The sequence below is a fragment of the Astatotilapia calliptera genome, chromosome 6, assembly GCF_964374335.1.
Source record: "Astatotilapia calliptera chromosome 6, fAstCal68.1, whole genome shotgun sequence".
Lineage (NCBI taxonomy): Eukaryota > Metazoa > Chordata > Actinopteri > Cichliformes > Cichlidae > Astatotilapia > Astatotilapia calliptera.
The window spans coordinates 3971502-3984736 of record NC_137427.1 but is presented as its reverse complement, the minus strand read 5'-3'; the positions used below and the strand labels follow the sequence as shown (position 1 = coordinate 3984736).

The following is a 13235-nucleotide window of genomic DNA, read 5'->3' as shown; positions in this document are numbered from 1 at the left end:
ATGAACACGTGTTTTATGTATGTTTTTTAACTATGCACTTAGTTGCATAGATGTTCATCTCTTTTTTACGCTTCCTGAATCATGACCTGAACTAATGCTGTCAACATTTTATTTGAGAAAAAAACTTTTAAAAAAACTGGCAAATATTCACTGAAAATGGAAACAACAAATGCTAAACATCAGACAATTTGGAATATATGCATAAAGTTTACTTACAGTATCAAAGTAGAAGATTTTACACCTTTACCAAAACGTTTGAGGCACAAATGAGTGTTTGGGGTTATTTAATTAAAATAAACACGTTTTTAATAAAAAAATCTCTACAGTGAGCTAAATTTAAGTCACAGGAATGTATAAAAATGTTGAAAGAAAATAACACACAATGAGCCTGTTAAAACACAGGATTTACTTAAATGTGTCAGATGCTGAACACAGTTACGCGACTGATCACAAAGCAAAAAATAAAAAAAACACTGCAGGAAAAAAGTGTCAGTTTTAGTGTCATTTTCAAAAAAAACCCAAAAGACTGACAGGACTGTGCAAACACTGGTAATCTGGTTTGATGCACCGATGTGATTTAGTCAAAACTTTGGTGATGCATGGATGAACAAGCAAACGTGCAGGTTTAGTGCACACTCACAGTCCCATCACTAGTATGATTTTCGCTATGATTGCATCTAACAGAGGAAACCCAACGTTAACGTCCCAGGTGGAAAACAGCGCTGTCCAGAGTCTTAAAAAGGTCCCTCAGTGGAGTCACCCCCACCCTCCCACGCCCCCTCTTTTCTTTCCTAGAGCAGTGCATCTCTCTCGGGTCGGTGTGGTGGTTGATCTCCGGTGTTGCTGGTTCCAGTGGCAGCTTGTACGTGCCAGAGTTTCTAACCTGAGGTTCGGTCACACCTGGACTGCTGAGGGTCGGCCCTGCTGTTACCTCTGAGGAGTTCTGAGGAGTTTGAAAAGAAAGCTGGTCGTCTGTTGAGCGTGCAGACGCCTTCACGGTGGGCCGACTGCTGGACGTCTGAGGAGCAGAGCACAAAGAAATAAATAGAAAAACTCACAATATTCAGGTGTAAATCATCTCTGATCAGTGTCTGTGTAAAAACTCTCACACGAACACTAAACCGCTGAAATAAACAGACTTCAGAGGCCAAACTGCTTTTTTACAGCAGTAACTACCAACTCCAAACAGGGCCCCTCACCATTTGAAAAATACTAACTAAATACTAACCAAACAATGCTGAAATGCAGTATTATATTTGACTGCCGATGAACAATAATATGAAAGGTGAAACCTTTTTGGATTTTGAACAGTTGGCCCTGCAGCCATGCCAGCCCATTGTGACCAATTTGTCACATTTTTATTTTGTATTTTTCTCTCCAATTATTCGATTAGCTTAATGCATACGTACCTAAATCTTAAAACAGATAAATGTGTACAATCACCACTGAAAATAAACAGACAATAAATGTGAGCAGTAACAAAACTTAAGTTAAAAGCTGTATTTTCTTCCTACCAGTCTCAAAAATATAGTCTTTCATCAAATTTATGGGAAATTTAAGTCATTTTATGCTCTTAATTTTGTTGATTTTTCAGGCTTTAAAACTTTTGAAGAACTCTCGGGAACCTTGTCGATGTAAAGAATTACTGCCTGTGGAGGCTGATGAGGCTGAAGAGAGCATCTCTGGACCCAGTGGAGGTGGTGAGTGACAGGAGAACGGTGGCTAAGCTGTCATCCCTGATGGACAACATCTCCCACCCCATGCAGCAGACTGTGACAGCACTGAGCAGCTCCTTCAGTGGGAGACTGCGGCACCCACGGTGTGGAACGGAGAGATTTCGCAGGTCTTTCCTCCCCACTGCTGTCAGACTCCATAATAAAGACTTTAACTGATCAAGCACACACATCCATACATATGCAATAATACTAAGTGCAATAATCCTTTCTGTCATCGTTGTATTTTTACTCAGTTGTATATAGTATTTGTATTCTATTTTTATCTTATTGTATATTTATTTTATTCTACTGTATATAGTATTTTATTTTATTCTACTGTATATAATATTTTATTTTATTCTATTCTGTACAGCTGTGTACTGTATTTATTCTTATTGTATTCTAATTTTTGCCTCATAACTTTTGCACTGTCCACTTCCTGCTGTGACAAAACAAATTTCCCACGTGTGGGACTAATAAAGGTTATCTTATCTTATCTTATCTTACTTCTCTTCCACACTAACAGTCTTGCAGATAAAGAAGTACAGTTTGAACTGATCCTGATTCTTTGAAAACAGCAGATTCTTTCTGCTTCTTCTTCTTCTTTCTGCTCAGTTTGGGGGCGTGGCCTAAACCTAAACTGTTTTATGTTAAACATGCATTCACGTACCCGATGCTTCTTTTCTTCGTGCTGTTGTTTTCCAAAAGTGTGCCCGACGCGACCTTTGTTGCTCATTTCTAGTTCTGAAATTTTAAAAAAAAACAAAAAAAAAAAAAACTGATTTCTGTTTCATTCCACTAAAATTTTATTTAAAGTATTTAATGTTTTTAGGGGGCGTGAATAAACGGCGCACCACTGATCTGAATGCCGCCCCGCTGCTCTCCATCCTCCTGGTATGGGCTCAGGCTCACAAACAGGGATTTCAGGACTGAATCCTTAGGCGCCCCTATGGCAGACGTTAAGAGCACATTTCAGACACACAAATGGACATTAGACATTTTTGTACGTGTTGAGCGCATCCTTACTTGTGGGCGATGAGACGTGAGGCAGTTGCTGCTGTGCCGGAGTTTCAGATGGATTCGGACCACCCGGAGCTGGACTGGAGGAAGTCTCCTTGATTGAATCCTGCACGATGCTGCAAGCTGGATCTGCTGGCTGCTTCACAGGATCAGGCTCAGCTTCAGAGGTTGTGGAGCAACTATCAGGACTTTGTTTAACATCAGTTTGGACCTGGCACGAAGGAGCCAACTCTACATTAGAAACGCTTTGAAAAGGACTTTCAGCTGACGCCTGACTGCAGGGAGGCAAACTCAAAGTCTCAGAGAGGGGGTTTGCAAAAAGGCTGAGGAAGGAAGCAGCAGAGGTTTTCTCAGGTTTGACTTCAGTTTTTAAATGTCCTTCTTTGCTGGTGAAATGTGCAGGCTGTGAGGCTCTCACTGGGTCAGGTGTCGGTGTCACGCTCTCAGCGATTGGGTTTTTAAAAAGGCAACTGAAGGGGATTTTCTGAGTCTTTTTACGTCCAGCTGAACAATCGGATAGAGTTGGAGTCTCCCCGCTGCACTCCGGTGACATTTTAGCAGAACAGCGTTTCTGTGTACCGGGTTGGAAGACAGATTTGGTCTTTCTTTGGTACCGAGGGATCTCAGCAAGCTGCTTTGCTGCAAAATGGTGAACGGCAATGTTTGCAGAGTCACTCGTCTTAATGGAGCCATCTGCAGGTTCAACAGGAGCAGAAGTTCTGCTTTTAAACTGTGAGACGCCTGAAGAGGGAGAAATACCCGAGAGATGTTTAGGAGGACGGGTGTTATCTGTAGGAAGCTGTGAGCTTTCATTCATGTCCGATTTGCTTTTGGAAGATGCAGGATTATCTTCATCTATAACAGGAGGATGCAAACGCTCCAGTTTAACTTCATGAAAAGCCATTTCAGCAGATTTCAGGGACTCTGGTATAGCTCCACATATCTGAGTACCAGAGGAAAGAATAAGATCAGAGCTAGAAATCAGGCTGTCGTGCACTTGTAGGGAAGACAGGCTCTTGTACATTTTCTTGAAGGGTTTGTTTGGCTCATGTTTGATACTCAGTGAGACTTTTTGTACTTGATGTTGTGAACTTAAGAGAGGATCCTGGATTTCCTCAGTTTTTACACTTGAAGCAGTGAGTCTTTGACCAAGGGTGTAATTTTCCACTGATTTTAAGGACCTGAGGACAGCATCAACAGAATAGGGAACTTCCTTTTGTGTCGTGGAGCCTAAAGTGGCCTCGGTGGTGGTCTCTGCGGCAGAAGGGGTAGTAGATTCTTTGCTTTCAGGAGTATTATAGAAGCTAGGGAAAGACCTGTACAGCTGAGGTCCAAGCATGGCTTCCACTGAATAACAAACTGGCTCCGGGCAGTTACTGCTGGTTGATGAAGGGCTGTGAGGTCGGGCGGTGTCTGCTGCACACCGAAGAACAGCTTCATCTGTAACTGTGGCCATTTCTTGTATCTGGTGTACTGAGGGTTCCCCTTCTGTAGCTGCATCTGCATCTGCGCTGCGGTAAAAGTTAGGCCTGAAAAATAAAAATGTCCAGTGAAGGTAACGTGCATGGATTATCAGAAAAATTCCTGTTAAAGGCTAAAAGCATCGTAACAACTTAAGTTCCTCTTAGAATACAGCAGCGAGTCGTGTTCAGATTAATGTTTGCTGCTCTGTAGTCCAGAGAAAATGTAATCCATCTTTTATGTACAGTCTATGCCTGCACATAAAAGCCCATCTTCTGTGTCGTCGGTCTCATATTCATGAACTAATCCTTCAATTACACTTACTGCACGTGAGGATGAGGACATGTTTAAATTCAGAGGTGCATACCTGAGCGGGTCCATGAAAACATTGGGGGTCCCCTTTGTTTCTGTCATTCCTGCCTCCTCTTTGCTCGCCGGCTGTCCCGGAGGCTCATGCTCAGCTTTTTTTGCAAGCTCAGAGAGGTCACGTTGCCATTTTAATAACTGCAGTGAAAAGAAGCAAAGCATTTACATTTGATTTCAGCACAAAGCAATGCATGCAAAACATTTTGAGACCATTTTCATGCCTGACTTCTCCATGCACACCTCATCCAACAGTTTTCCTGTGACGTCAGTAAGCGGCTCGTGAGAAAACTTGCAGTCTTCTCCTTGATAGCATTTTCCTTTTCTATGGAAAAACTTGCAAGGAAAAGACTGTGCAGCTTGGTATAGGAAATACAAGACAGCCAACAACCTCCGCTTTCATTTGGTTAACGAGATGTGTTTGTGGCAGCTTACAACAGTATATCAAAGGATATTGTGCATGTACGGACAGCTCTCCCCTTTTGTGCAGAAGCCTTGGATGTAAAATTTACAGACTTCTTTGATGAGATCGTTGTAACCCTGAATATGCTCCAGCTGGCAACTCTCAGCCTGTATCCAGGAAAGGAAAGAAAGCACATTTTTCATTTTTGCAGTCTGAAAAAAGAGATTCGGGTAAAGTTAAATAACCAGCTGTGATGCAACCTGCCTTTAGGCATCGTCCGTAAAGAAAATGTCGACAAAGTAACCGCCCGTCCACCAACAGCGCATTCTGGTCCTTGAACTCCTGAGTCATGAACCTTGGCTTCACTTGAAAGTCCTAAAAGAAAGGAGACGAGTTAAATTTGATTCCACTGAAGGATTACTTGAATTAATGTGTCCGCTTCAATAAATATTCCAACTAACGCCGAAGGATCCGAGTATCTGTTTGTACTGATGGCGTGACATGAAATGGCGAGCCAATCCATCATAAACTCAAGCTGCTGCAGCTCTAACCAGCTGATGGTGGATGGCGTTTGTAATTAAAGCCATCCTGGAGTCTTGCTTACCATCATGTCATTTTCATGTCCTCTTCCGCCTCTCCCACCTCTTCCAGACATCGGTCTTCCTTGTCCACGGGAAAATCTCCCTCTCCGTCCCTCCTTGTGCTGATATGGATCTTTCTGTCCATCCTTCTTCTTCAGATGTTTCTGCCTTTGAGATTGACGGCCTCTGTTACTGAAGCCTTTGCTCAGTCTTTGCTCACCATCGCTGTTCTGCATTAAACACACTTTGTCCTTTGTGTTATCAGCTTTGGCGTTACTTCGAGTTCTGGGTCCCTGGGCTTGGACACACGGCTTCTGCAGAAAAATAAACACATAAAAATTTGATATAAAAAAAATAAAAGTTCTACATTTTATTTTATTAGCAGCTACCGGCTGCTCCTTGGCCACAAAGGCTCACCACAGCAGGTAGGTTGGTAGAGTTTTACACCAAATGTTCACATTATAGCACTCTTCAAGCTCTTCCCTTATCCTGCATGTTGTTGAACAGCGAGAGATCATGCAAACCAGACACTCTTCAAGAAGCTCCTTTCCACCACTCCTTCAGGCACTACCCACACCAAAACAGAGCGTCTACAGCATCACTGCCAGTGCTTCCCCAATTCATCTCCTGTCTTCTCTTTCCCTTACTCATGAAGGAGCAGCTCATTTTCATCCCAGCTACCACACATTTGATACTAACCCCCCAACACTTTGATGCCAAACCCACCAGTGGAAGCTGGAGGTCACCGATTGATGAAGCGAACACATCTACATCATGATACATTAAAAGAAACAGCGCTTATCTGACACTGGCCCTCCTGTTTCTAAGCAACTCTCTTATGATTGGCTGTCGTAGAGACAGGATGGGTTGAACTCAAACTATGACAAACTAAAATATATTGTTTTAATGTGTTATGTCAAACCTTAATGCCAAGGTTAGCTCACCTTTTTGTGAGATCCAAACAGCTCGCACTGAGTTTTCCTCTTTCTCCCACCTCCCCCAGGCTCATTCCTGCCAAACAGAGAGAGTGAGTGATGAAGAGGAGGCCATAAAAACAGATCTAACCCCGGTAAACTTTCATTAAGTACCGCTGCGTGACGGCAGGCTGACCCGCACTCTTCACTCCTTCATCCACAGCGGAGAGCCTCGAGAACAGGTTCGCAAAAACCATCTTACTCCTAGTAATGTCCGTCTCTGTGTGTACAGAGCTCGGTCCGGAGTTATAAAGGTCCGATATCGAAAAACAAACACAAACAGGAAATAAACGTCTTTCACTTTACGCCGTCACGCGGATCACTTTATCAGAGGTCGCTCCAGCGATCGGGGTTTCGCTTGTGTACATGACGGGACGTTATTCAGCCGTTCACATTTAATTCCGTGTAAAAAAAAACCAAAACCATTTAATTCCGTGTTCGATATTTACGTCACTCCACGTCACTTCCATACGACAGGGTCATTGGGTTAACGCTACGGACGCTTGTCGCCGCCTAGCGGTGAAGATTTGTATCGTCTTGTGTTAAACCTTGCAGTAATGGCACAGCCCTGAAACCTTTTGGATTCTCACTTGATAACAGCGCATTTTTTGAAGTTATTTACCATATTTGATCGGACAGTAATATAAAATACCAAGCCAAGTGTGTTAGACTGTCTCTCACAGAGTGATACTGAAATAAACAATCAGTGCAATCTGAGTTATCCACCTTTGTTACTTTTTTTTTAAAATGTAAGATACATTATTAAAACCATGATGTTATGAAGTATGTAAGATAGTTGACAATTCAGTTTAACTGGTCCAACCCTGGTCTCAGAGGTTCAAGGAGTCCAGCAGGTTGGGAAATCAAGAGAGCAGGAAGGATGTAGAAGAGCTGAGCATCATAAAGACCAGACAGAGGTGACAGCTTAAAAGTGGTTGTTGTGGCACACTGGCCCTAACGTTTAAAAGTTGAATTAACACTGTCAGCATGTGAGCGTGCCAGACAGAAGCGGGCTTACATCATCATGCAGGTGAATCAAAGAAAGCAGTACTTTAGACAGCATTGAACCAATACGTACACACACCTAACCTCAGATCTTGTGCCACATAAAGCACCTGGCCAAAAATATTAACTCCAGCTCAATGTACAGGGTGGGCCATTTACATGGATACACCATAATAACATGGGAATGGTTGGTGATGTTAAAGTCCTGTTTGTGGCACATTAGTATATGTGAGGGGGCAAACTCCTCAAGATGGGTGGTGACCATGGTGGCCATTTAGAAGTCGGCCATCTTGGATACAACTGTTGTTTTTTCAATAGGAAGAGGGCCACGTGACACATCAAACTTATTGGTAATGTCACAAGAAAAACAATGGTGTGCTTGGTTTCAACGTAACTTTGTTCTTTCATGAGTTATTGACAAGTTTCTGACCACTTATAAAATGTGTTCAATGTGCTGCCCGTTGTGTTGGATTGTCAATGCAATGTGTCTGCTTTGTGTGTGATTGGATCACCTTGTGTGAGCTACTGAACAAACGCACTTTGTCATCCGTCAACAGGAACAGCACAAGTTCAGATATGCTAAAAAGATGAGATAGAAGCCGGACTTTGTTCCTCCACATATGAGGCCGTCCCTGAGTCAGGTTTAAAGTTCAGGTCACGCAGACAGTTTCAGTATTACCTCACTGAGTGTCGCTCCCTCACTCTCTGAACTCTCTGTTCACACTGAGCTGCCTGTATCACAGGATGACCCGCTGGGCTCTTCTCGCTCCCGTCCTGCTGCTCCTGCTGGGCCTGTTCATCCACAGCGCTCTCAGTCAGGAGGCCGGAGACCCAGCAAATGCACCACCTGCACAGGGCCAAGCAGCTGACAGCACACAGGGAGAGGATGAAGATGGGGACTGGGGACTAGGGACCCTCCGCGACAGCTTTGAGGCCGTCGGCGGATACTTTGACTCCATGCTGGAGTTCATGGGCGGACGTGACGGAGTGTGCCAATACCGCTGCAGATATGGTAGGTCTGCTAGGTGAACATGTGGTATTACATAGTCTGGTATAAGGCCATGTATGTATCTGTGTTTGTATTATTGTAGGGCCTTTATAATAAAAAGCATACATAAATAAAATTATTGATAAACAGCAAAGCTAGATACCTGCACTGGAAATGGTCAGAGTTTCAAATTACGAGGTCAGTAAAGATAAAACGCTTCAGGCTGCTCTAAACATTCAGTTTCAGGCAGCTTTTTTTTCTACTGCTGGCTCTGTATGATGTCATCCCTCATCTGCGGTCTGTGACGAGCAGCAAATTAAATCCCCGATCCTGAAAAAGTTTGAACAGCTGTGTAAAGTGTACATAACAAGAGAATGGAAGGATTTGTAAATCTCATAAACTCCTATTATATTCAGAATAGAACATTTGACGCTGAACGTTACACATTTTTAAACTGACAAAATGCAACATTTTGAGAAAAATGTTACGTTCATGTTAATTTGGTGGCAGGAACAAATCATAGAAAGGTTAGCAGTTCAGCACCCGAAGCCATGCTGCTGGAACAGCTTGTGGTTTAGTGTTGTTTTGCTGAAATATGCTTGGCCTTCCCTGAAAAAGGCATCATCCTGATGGGGGAAGCATGTGTTTCTCTATAACCTGTTGATACCCTTCAGTATTCATGGTGCATTTCCAGATGTGCAAGCTGCCAGATCCAAAGCCACTGATGCACCTGAGCGTCAGAGATGCAGGCTTTAGGACTGAGCACTGATGGCTGAACAAACCAGACAGTCCTGTCCTCTCTAGTGTGGAGGACACGGCATCCATGTTTTCTAAAAATAATGTCACATTTTGATGAATCTGACCACAGAAGAGTTTTTATCTTGGCCTCAGTCCATTTCAAACGTGCTCTGTCCCAAAGAAGACAGCAGAGTGGGGGGTTTTAGGCTTGTAGTTTGTGATATTCCTAAAACCTTTCCACACAGAGGCCGAGTCATTCTCTGAGATCTGCTGCTGCATCTTCTCAGAGTGCTGATGTTTGGCAATGTCCACTTCTTTAGTGAACCTGTACTTGGCCTCTCTGTAGCAGTCCCTGTCTCCGCTTCTGAACGCCTTTCTCTTTTCCAGCCACAGCTTTTTGAGTTTAGGAGTAAACCAGGGTTTGTCATTGTTATAACTCACCCTGGTGCGTGATGGCACAATGCTGTCCTCACAGAAGTGGATATAGGAGGTGATTCTGATTCTGATTCTAAGATGATGTTCAGCTTTGCCCCTTCCCTCCTTATTCTCTGAATGTTTTAATGATAATCTGAGTCGTCAAGATTTTATGTTGTGTACATTACTCTGAGATTGTTTCAGACTGGCGCCCCACGTTCTTACACGTTCTTGCATGTTGGAGAGTCTCTGTCTCGAGCAAGTAGACAACGGTCTTAAACGAACTCTGCCTCCTTTTTTTGAAGCATTTAATATTTAAAGCTTGAACAAAGCCGCTCTTCACCTTTGAACAGCCAGCTCTTTTAATTGTAAGAATGCCCTAAAACTGAACCCTTTATGAATACGATCATGATTCCAGTAATCATCTTATGATATTTCTAATAAACACAAATCAGCTGATTACAAATGTGCCCAGTTAGTAAGTATGTACGCACAGCTTTTGCAGATCTTCCTCTCTCACTCTGTCAGTTATCTCACCTGATAACTTCTTGATCACCTCCTTCTCTCGGCGCTAATAGGATTTATTCAGAAAGGTCTTGTACACGCTGATATTTGTCGCGGTTGTTATCTGAGCCTGGAAATGGACTGTGAACTCTGATAGGAGAGGGTTTTATGTGCTGACTGGGTCAAACATCAAGTGATGTGCAACATGTCATCTATGTGCAAACATGGATCTATTTTAAATCCACGGGGGTATCAAACAGAGCCCAGCACAGTCCTGCTGGCCTGTTGCAAAACATGACCTACATTTTAATTAATTTTAATTGATTTATTTATTAATTGCTATTTCTCCCTCAGGTAAAGCTCCTGTTCCTCGTTCGGGCTACCAGATGCCAGAACCAAATGGATGTAGCTCCTACTTCTTCGGTCTTCCTATTCCAGAAGGGGTAGGTCTCTTCTGTCTGTTTAGAGCAAATTTATTTGGAAATCATCAATACTGTTATGAAAAGCTGGATCCATCTTCACAAGGCGCTTATAGAGTTTGGGTGGAGGACAATCGAGGCCCCATAGAGAGTAATGAGCCAGTTTCAAGAGCTGCTGGAGCTTCGTCTTCTTTAGACTTCATGTGTCTCTCTGTGAATCTTGAACATTAGAAGCCTCTGCTCTGTTTCTACACATTTTATTGTTTTCAGTAACCAGGACATGATTTTAGAAACATTGTTAGTGTGTTGCTCGTACATATCTTAGGATTGAGCTCCGCGCGGTGGGGCAGGCACCAAAACAGATGAACAAACAGCAAGAGAGCAAACCTTAAATTAAAAAGAGCACATGTTTAGGTTTCAAACTCCAGGAGCAGGTTTCTGGGTATTATTGGTAATAAAACAAAAATATGTGACTTTCCATAACTGAGCTGTGTACAGTTAATATTTTGTCTTATCCCTGTTCTTTTACAACGCTGTGTTCATTTGTGCAGCTCGGAGGAAATCTCGTTTTGATGAAAAATTGCTTCCAGCTTGTTATGTTACTTCAGCACAGCTGGAAACAGGAGACTTGTGATTTTTACACTTTATTGATTCTGGGAGCTAAATGTCTGCTCAGCTCTACTCAAGAAAACAACTCCTACTGTGCATCTGACGAGCAACACATGACACTCAGTTCAGCATTATTTATTTATTGGTGTCTGCTAAAGTCTACATCTTTACTGTGTCTTCTAAGTAAAGAAGTGAAGTGATGAAGTGACAGCAGTAAAGACAGGAGGAAGGCTCTGTCTGCAAAGTAGTATATGCACTACATACATGCCAACACCGACTGTATATTACAACTATTAATTAGTGGAGTTTCCATGAAGGAACAGCAAAGCAGGAGGCTGTGGGAGATGCTTTTAAAATCCAGGAGAACTTGGGAAAAACAGGAGTGTATGCAAGTAGACTGGAGGAAAAAGAGGGTGAACTCCACCTTTAATAAAGGCACTCAATCTAAAAGCATCTGAGGTGTTTACTAAAGAAATATTACTTTGTTTATGTAATAAAAAAGTACACAAAAAGTCCACACAGAGAGGCGACAGCAGAGCTGTAAAAATTCGTCCGATGAAAACCAAATAAAACCTGATCTCAGAACAAACAACAAACCTATTTCTGATGGAGCTAATAATGCTAATAATGCACTTGTACACAAACACGTTGATCTTTCCTGCTGTGTGTCAGATGGACATGGGCATCCCTGCCATGACTAAGTGCTGCAATCAGCTGGATATGTGTTACGACACCTGCGGCTCCAACAAGTATCGCTGCGACTCCAAGTTCCGCTGGTGCCTCCACAGCATCTGCTCGGACCTCAAGAAGAGCCTCGGCTTCGTGTCCAAAGTGGAAAGTCAGTAATATTTTAACCTTCCTTTCATGCACCGTCATGTTCTTCTTCGTGATATTTTAATCACTGATCTCTGACTGTAATCCGAGTACGTCAGCTTCCGTTGATCCTGTGCTGTCCTGTTTCTTATTTCTCAGCATGTGAGACTGTAGCAGACACCTTCTTCAACACAGTGTGGACTTTAGGCTGCAGACCGTACATGAACAGCCAGAGGGGAGCATGCTACTGCCCGGGAGAGGAGAAGGACGAACTTTAGATGAACAACTGGATCTTCTGTGTTTATAAAACAGTGTCAGCAGCGACCGCATTCCCAGGTGATTTTGCTCTGAGTTGTGGTGTTGCAAAGGTGGAGTAATTTATTAGGAAGTTCTTGCTTTTATCTTTTTTGAATTCCTCATGAAAACTGTATTTGTGTACATGTAGAGTTGGTTTAAAACAGTCTTTAACGATACATGACGGAGTTTCAGAGACAGTAACTGGTTCACAGCACACAGCTGCCATTGAGTGTGTGCTGCCTTCTTTTATTTGATGGCGCATTACTGACAAAGTCAGCCCTTAGTTAAAACCATAAAAATACAGGAGAAATTTTGTCTGTATGTATGTGAAGTTTCTTCCTGTTAAAAGGGAGTTTTCCCTTCCCACTGTCACCAAGTGCTTGCTCACAGGCTTTAATGCGATTGTTGGAGTTTCTTTCTAACATTGTCGGGTCTTTACCTACAATATAAAGCGCCTTGAGGCGACTGTTGTGGAGAATTGGTACTGTAGAAATAGAACTGACGTGAACTGAATTTCTTTTGCATTAAAAACAGTTTCAAAGATAAACAAACACTAAACCTTTTGTCGTTCCATCATTTGCTTTGCACACTGAAGGACTGGACAGATGTTTCCACACATCTATTAGTGCTAGGTGTAACTTGCCACTGTAATCACATTACATTTTTTGGTCAGGCAGTAATATGATTCTGCATGAGCAGTGATAAATTACAGCAATGCAATCACATTACAGACACTAGTAATCAAGCAATTACGTTATCACTCACAGTGCGGAGGGTCTTTAATTACCTATAATGGACGTCAAGTGTGTCAAGTTTGTCCTTTTAACACAAAGAGCACATTTATCTCAGTTTTCATCTTATCTGTTTAATTTGCTGATAAAGTCTTGTGTGCTGAAACACTTCAGGTCAAACACGACAATGCTGTGATTAT

At 42.6% G+C, this 13235-nt stretch overlaps 2 protein-coding genes across 3 annotated transcripts; one reads left to right on the top strand and one right to left on the bottom strand.

Moving 5' to 3' along the window:
• Positions 1-95: 95 nt before the first annotated feature.
• Positions 96-8332, bottom strand: LOC113023599 (uncharacterized). 2 transcript variants are annotated; one of them, XM_080302316.1, is made up of 11 exons: positions 8202-8332; positions 6488-6554; positions 5567-5857; positions 5227-5337; positions 5015-5129; positions 4803-4912; positions 4564-4700; positions 2742-4264; positions 2570-2662; positions 2386-2459; positions 96-1018 (listed from the first exon to the last, which is right to left on the bottom strand). In XM_080302316.1, exons 3-11 carry the CDS (start codon positions 5777-5779, stop codon positions 698-700), a joined length of 2697 nt encoding a protein of 898 aa, XP_080158442.1. In that variant the 5' UTR covers positions 5780-5857; positions 6488-6554; positions 8202-8332; the 3' UTR covers positions 96-697. The 2 variants fall into 2 exon arrangements, with proteins under 2 accessions (XP_080158442.1, XP_026025551.2); XM_026169766.2 differs by lacking the exon at positions 8202-8332 and adding an exon at positions 6632-7214.
• Positions 8109-12862, top strand: LOC113023601 (group XIIB secretory phospholipase A2-like protein). The gene is made up of 4 exons (XM_026169777.2): positions 8109-8534; positions 10521-10609; positions 11867-12032; positions 12167-12862. The coding sequence occupies exons 1-4, from the start codon at positions 8267-8269 to the stop codon at positions 12283-12285; spliced, it is 642 nt and encodes a 213-aa protein (XP_026025562.2). The 5' UTR covers positions 8109-8266; the 3' UTR covers positions 12286-12862.
• The last annotated feature ends 373 nt before the right edge of the window (positions 12863-13235 follow it).

Excerpts from the sequence above, each read along its gene's own strand:
- LOC113023599 (XM_026169766.2), bottom strand. The coding sequence starts at position 6,714 with ATGGTTTTTGCGAACCTGTTCTCGAGGCTCTCCGCTGTGGATGAAGGA. Across the intron at positions 4,913-5,014 it reads GAGCTGTCCGTACATGCACA|AGTCTTTTCCTTGCAAGTTT; the intron begins ATATCCTTTGAT and ends ACCAAGCTGCAC. Across the intron at positions 1,019-2,385 it reads ACGAAGAAAAGAAGCATCGG|ACGTCCAGCAGTCGGCCCAC; the intron begins GTACGTGAATGC and ends TCTGCTCCTCAG.
- LOC113023601 (XM_026169777.2), top strand. The coding sequence starts at position 8,267 with ATGACCCGCTGGGCTCTTCTCGCTCCCGTCCTGCTGCTCCTGCTGGGC. Across the intron at positions 10,610-11,866 it reads GTCTTCCTATTCCAGAAGGG|ATGGACATGGGCATCCCTGC; the intron begins GTAGGTCTCTTC and ends GCTGTGTGTCAG. Across the intron at positions 12,033-12,166 it reads CTTCGTGTCCAAAGTGGAAA|CATGTGAGACTGTAGCAGAC; the intron begins GTCAGTAATATT and ends CTTATTTCTCAG.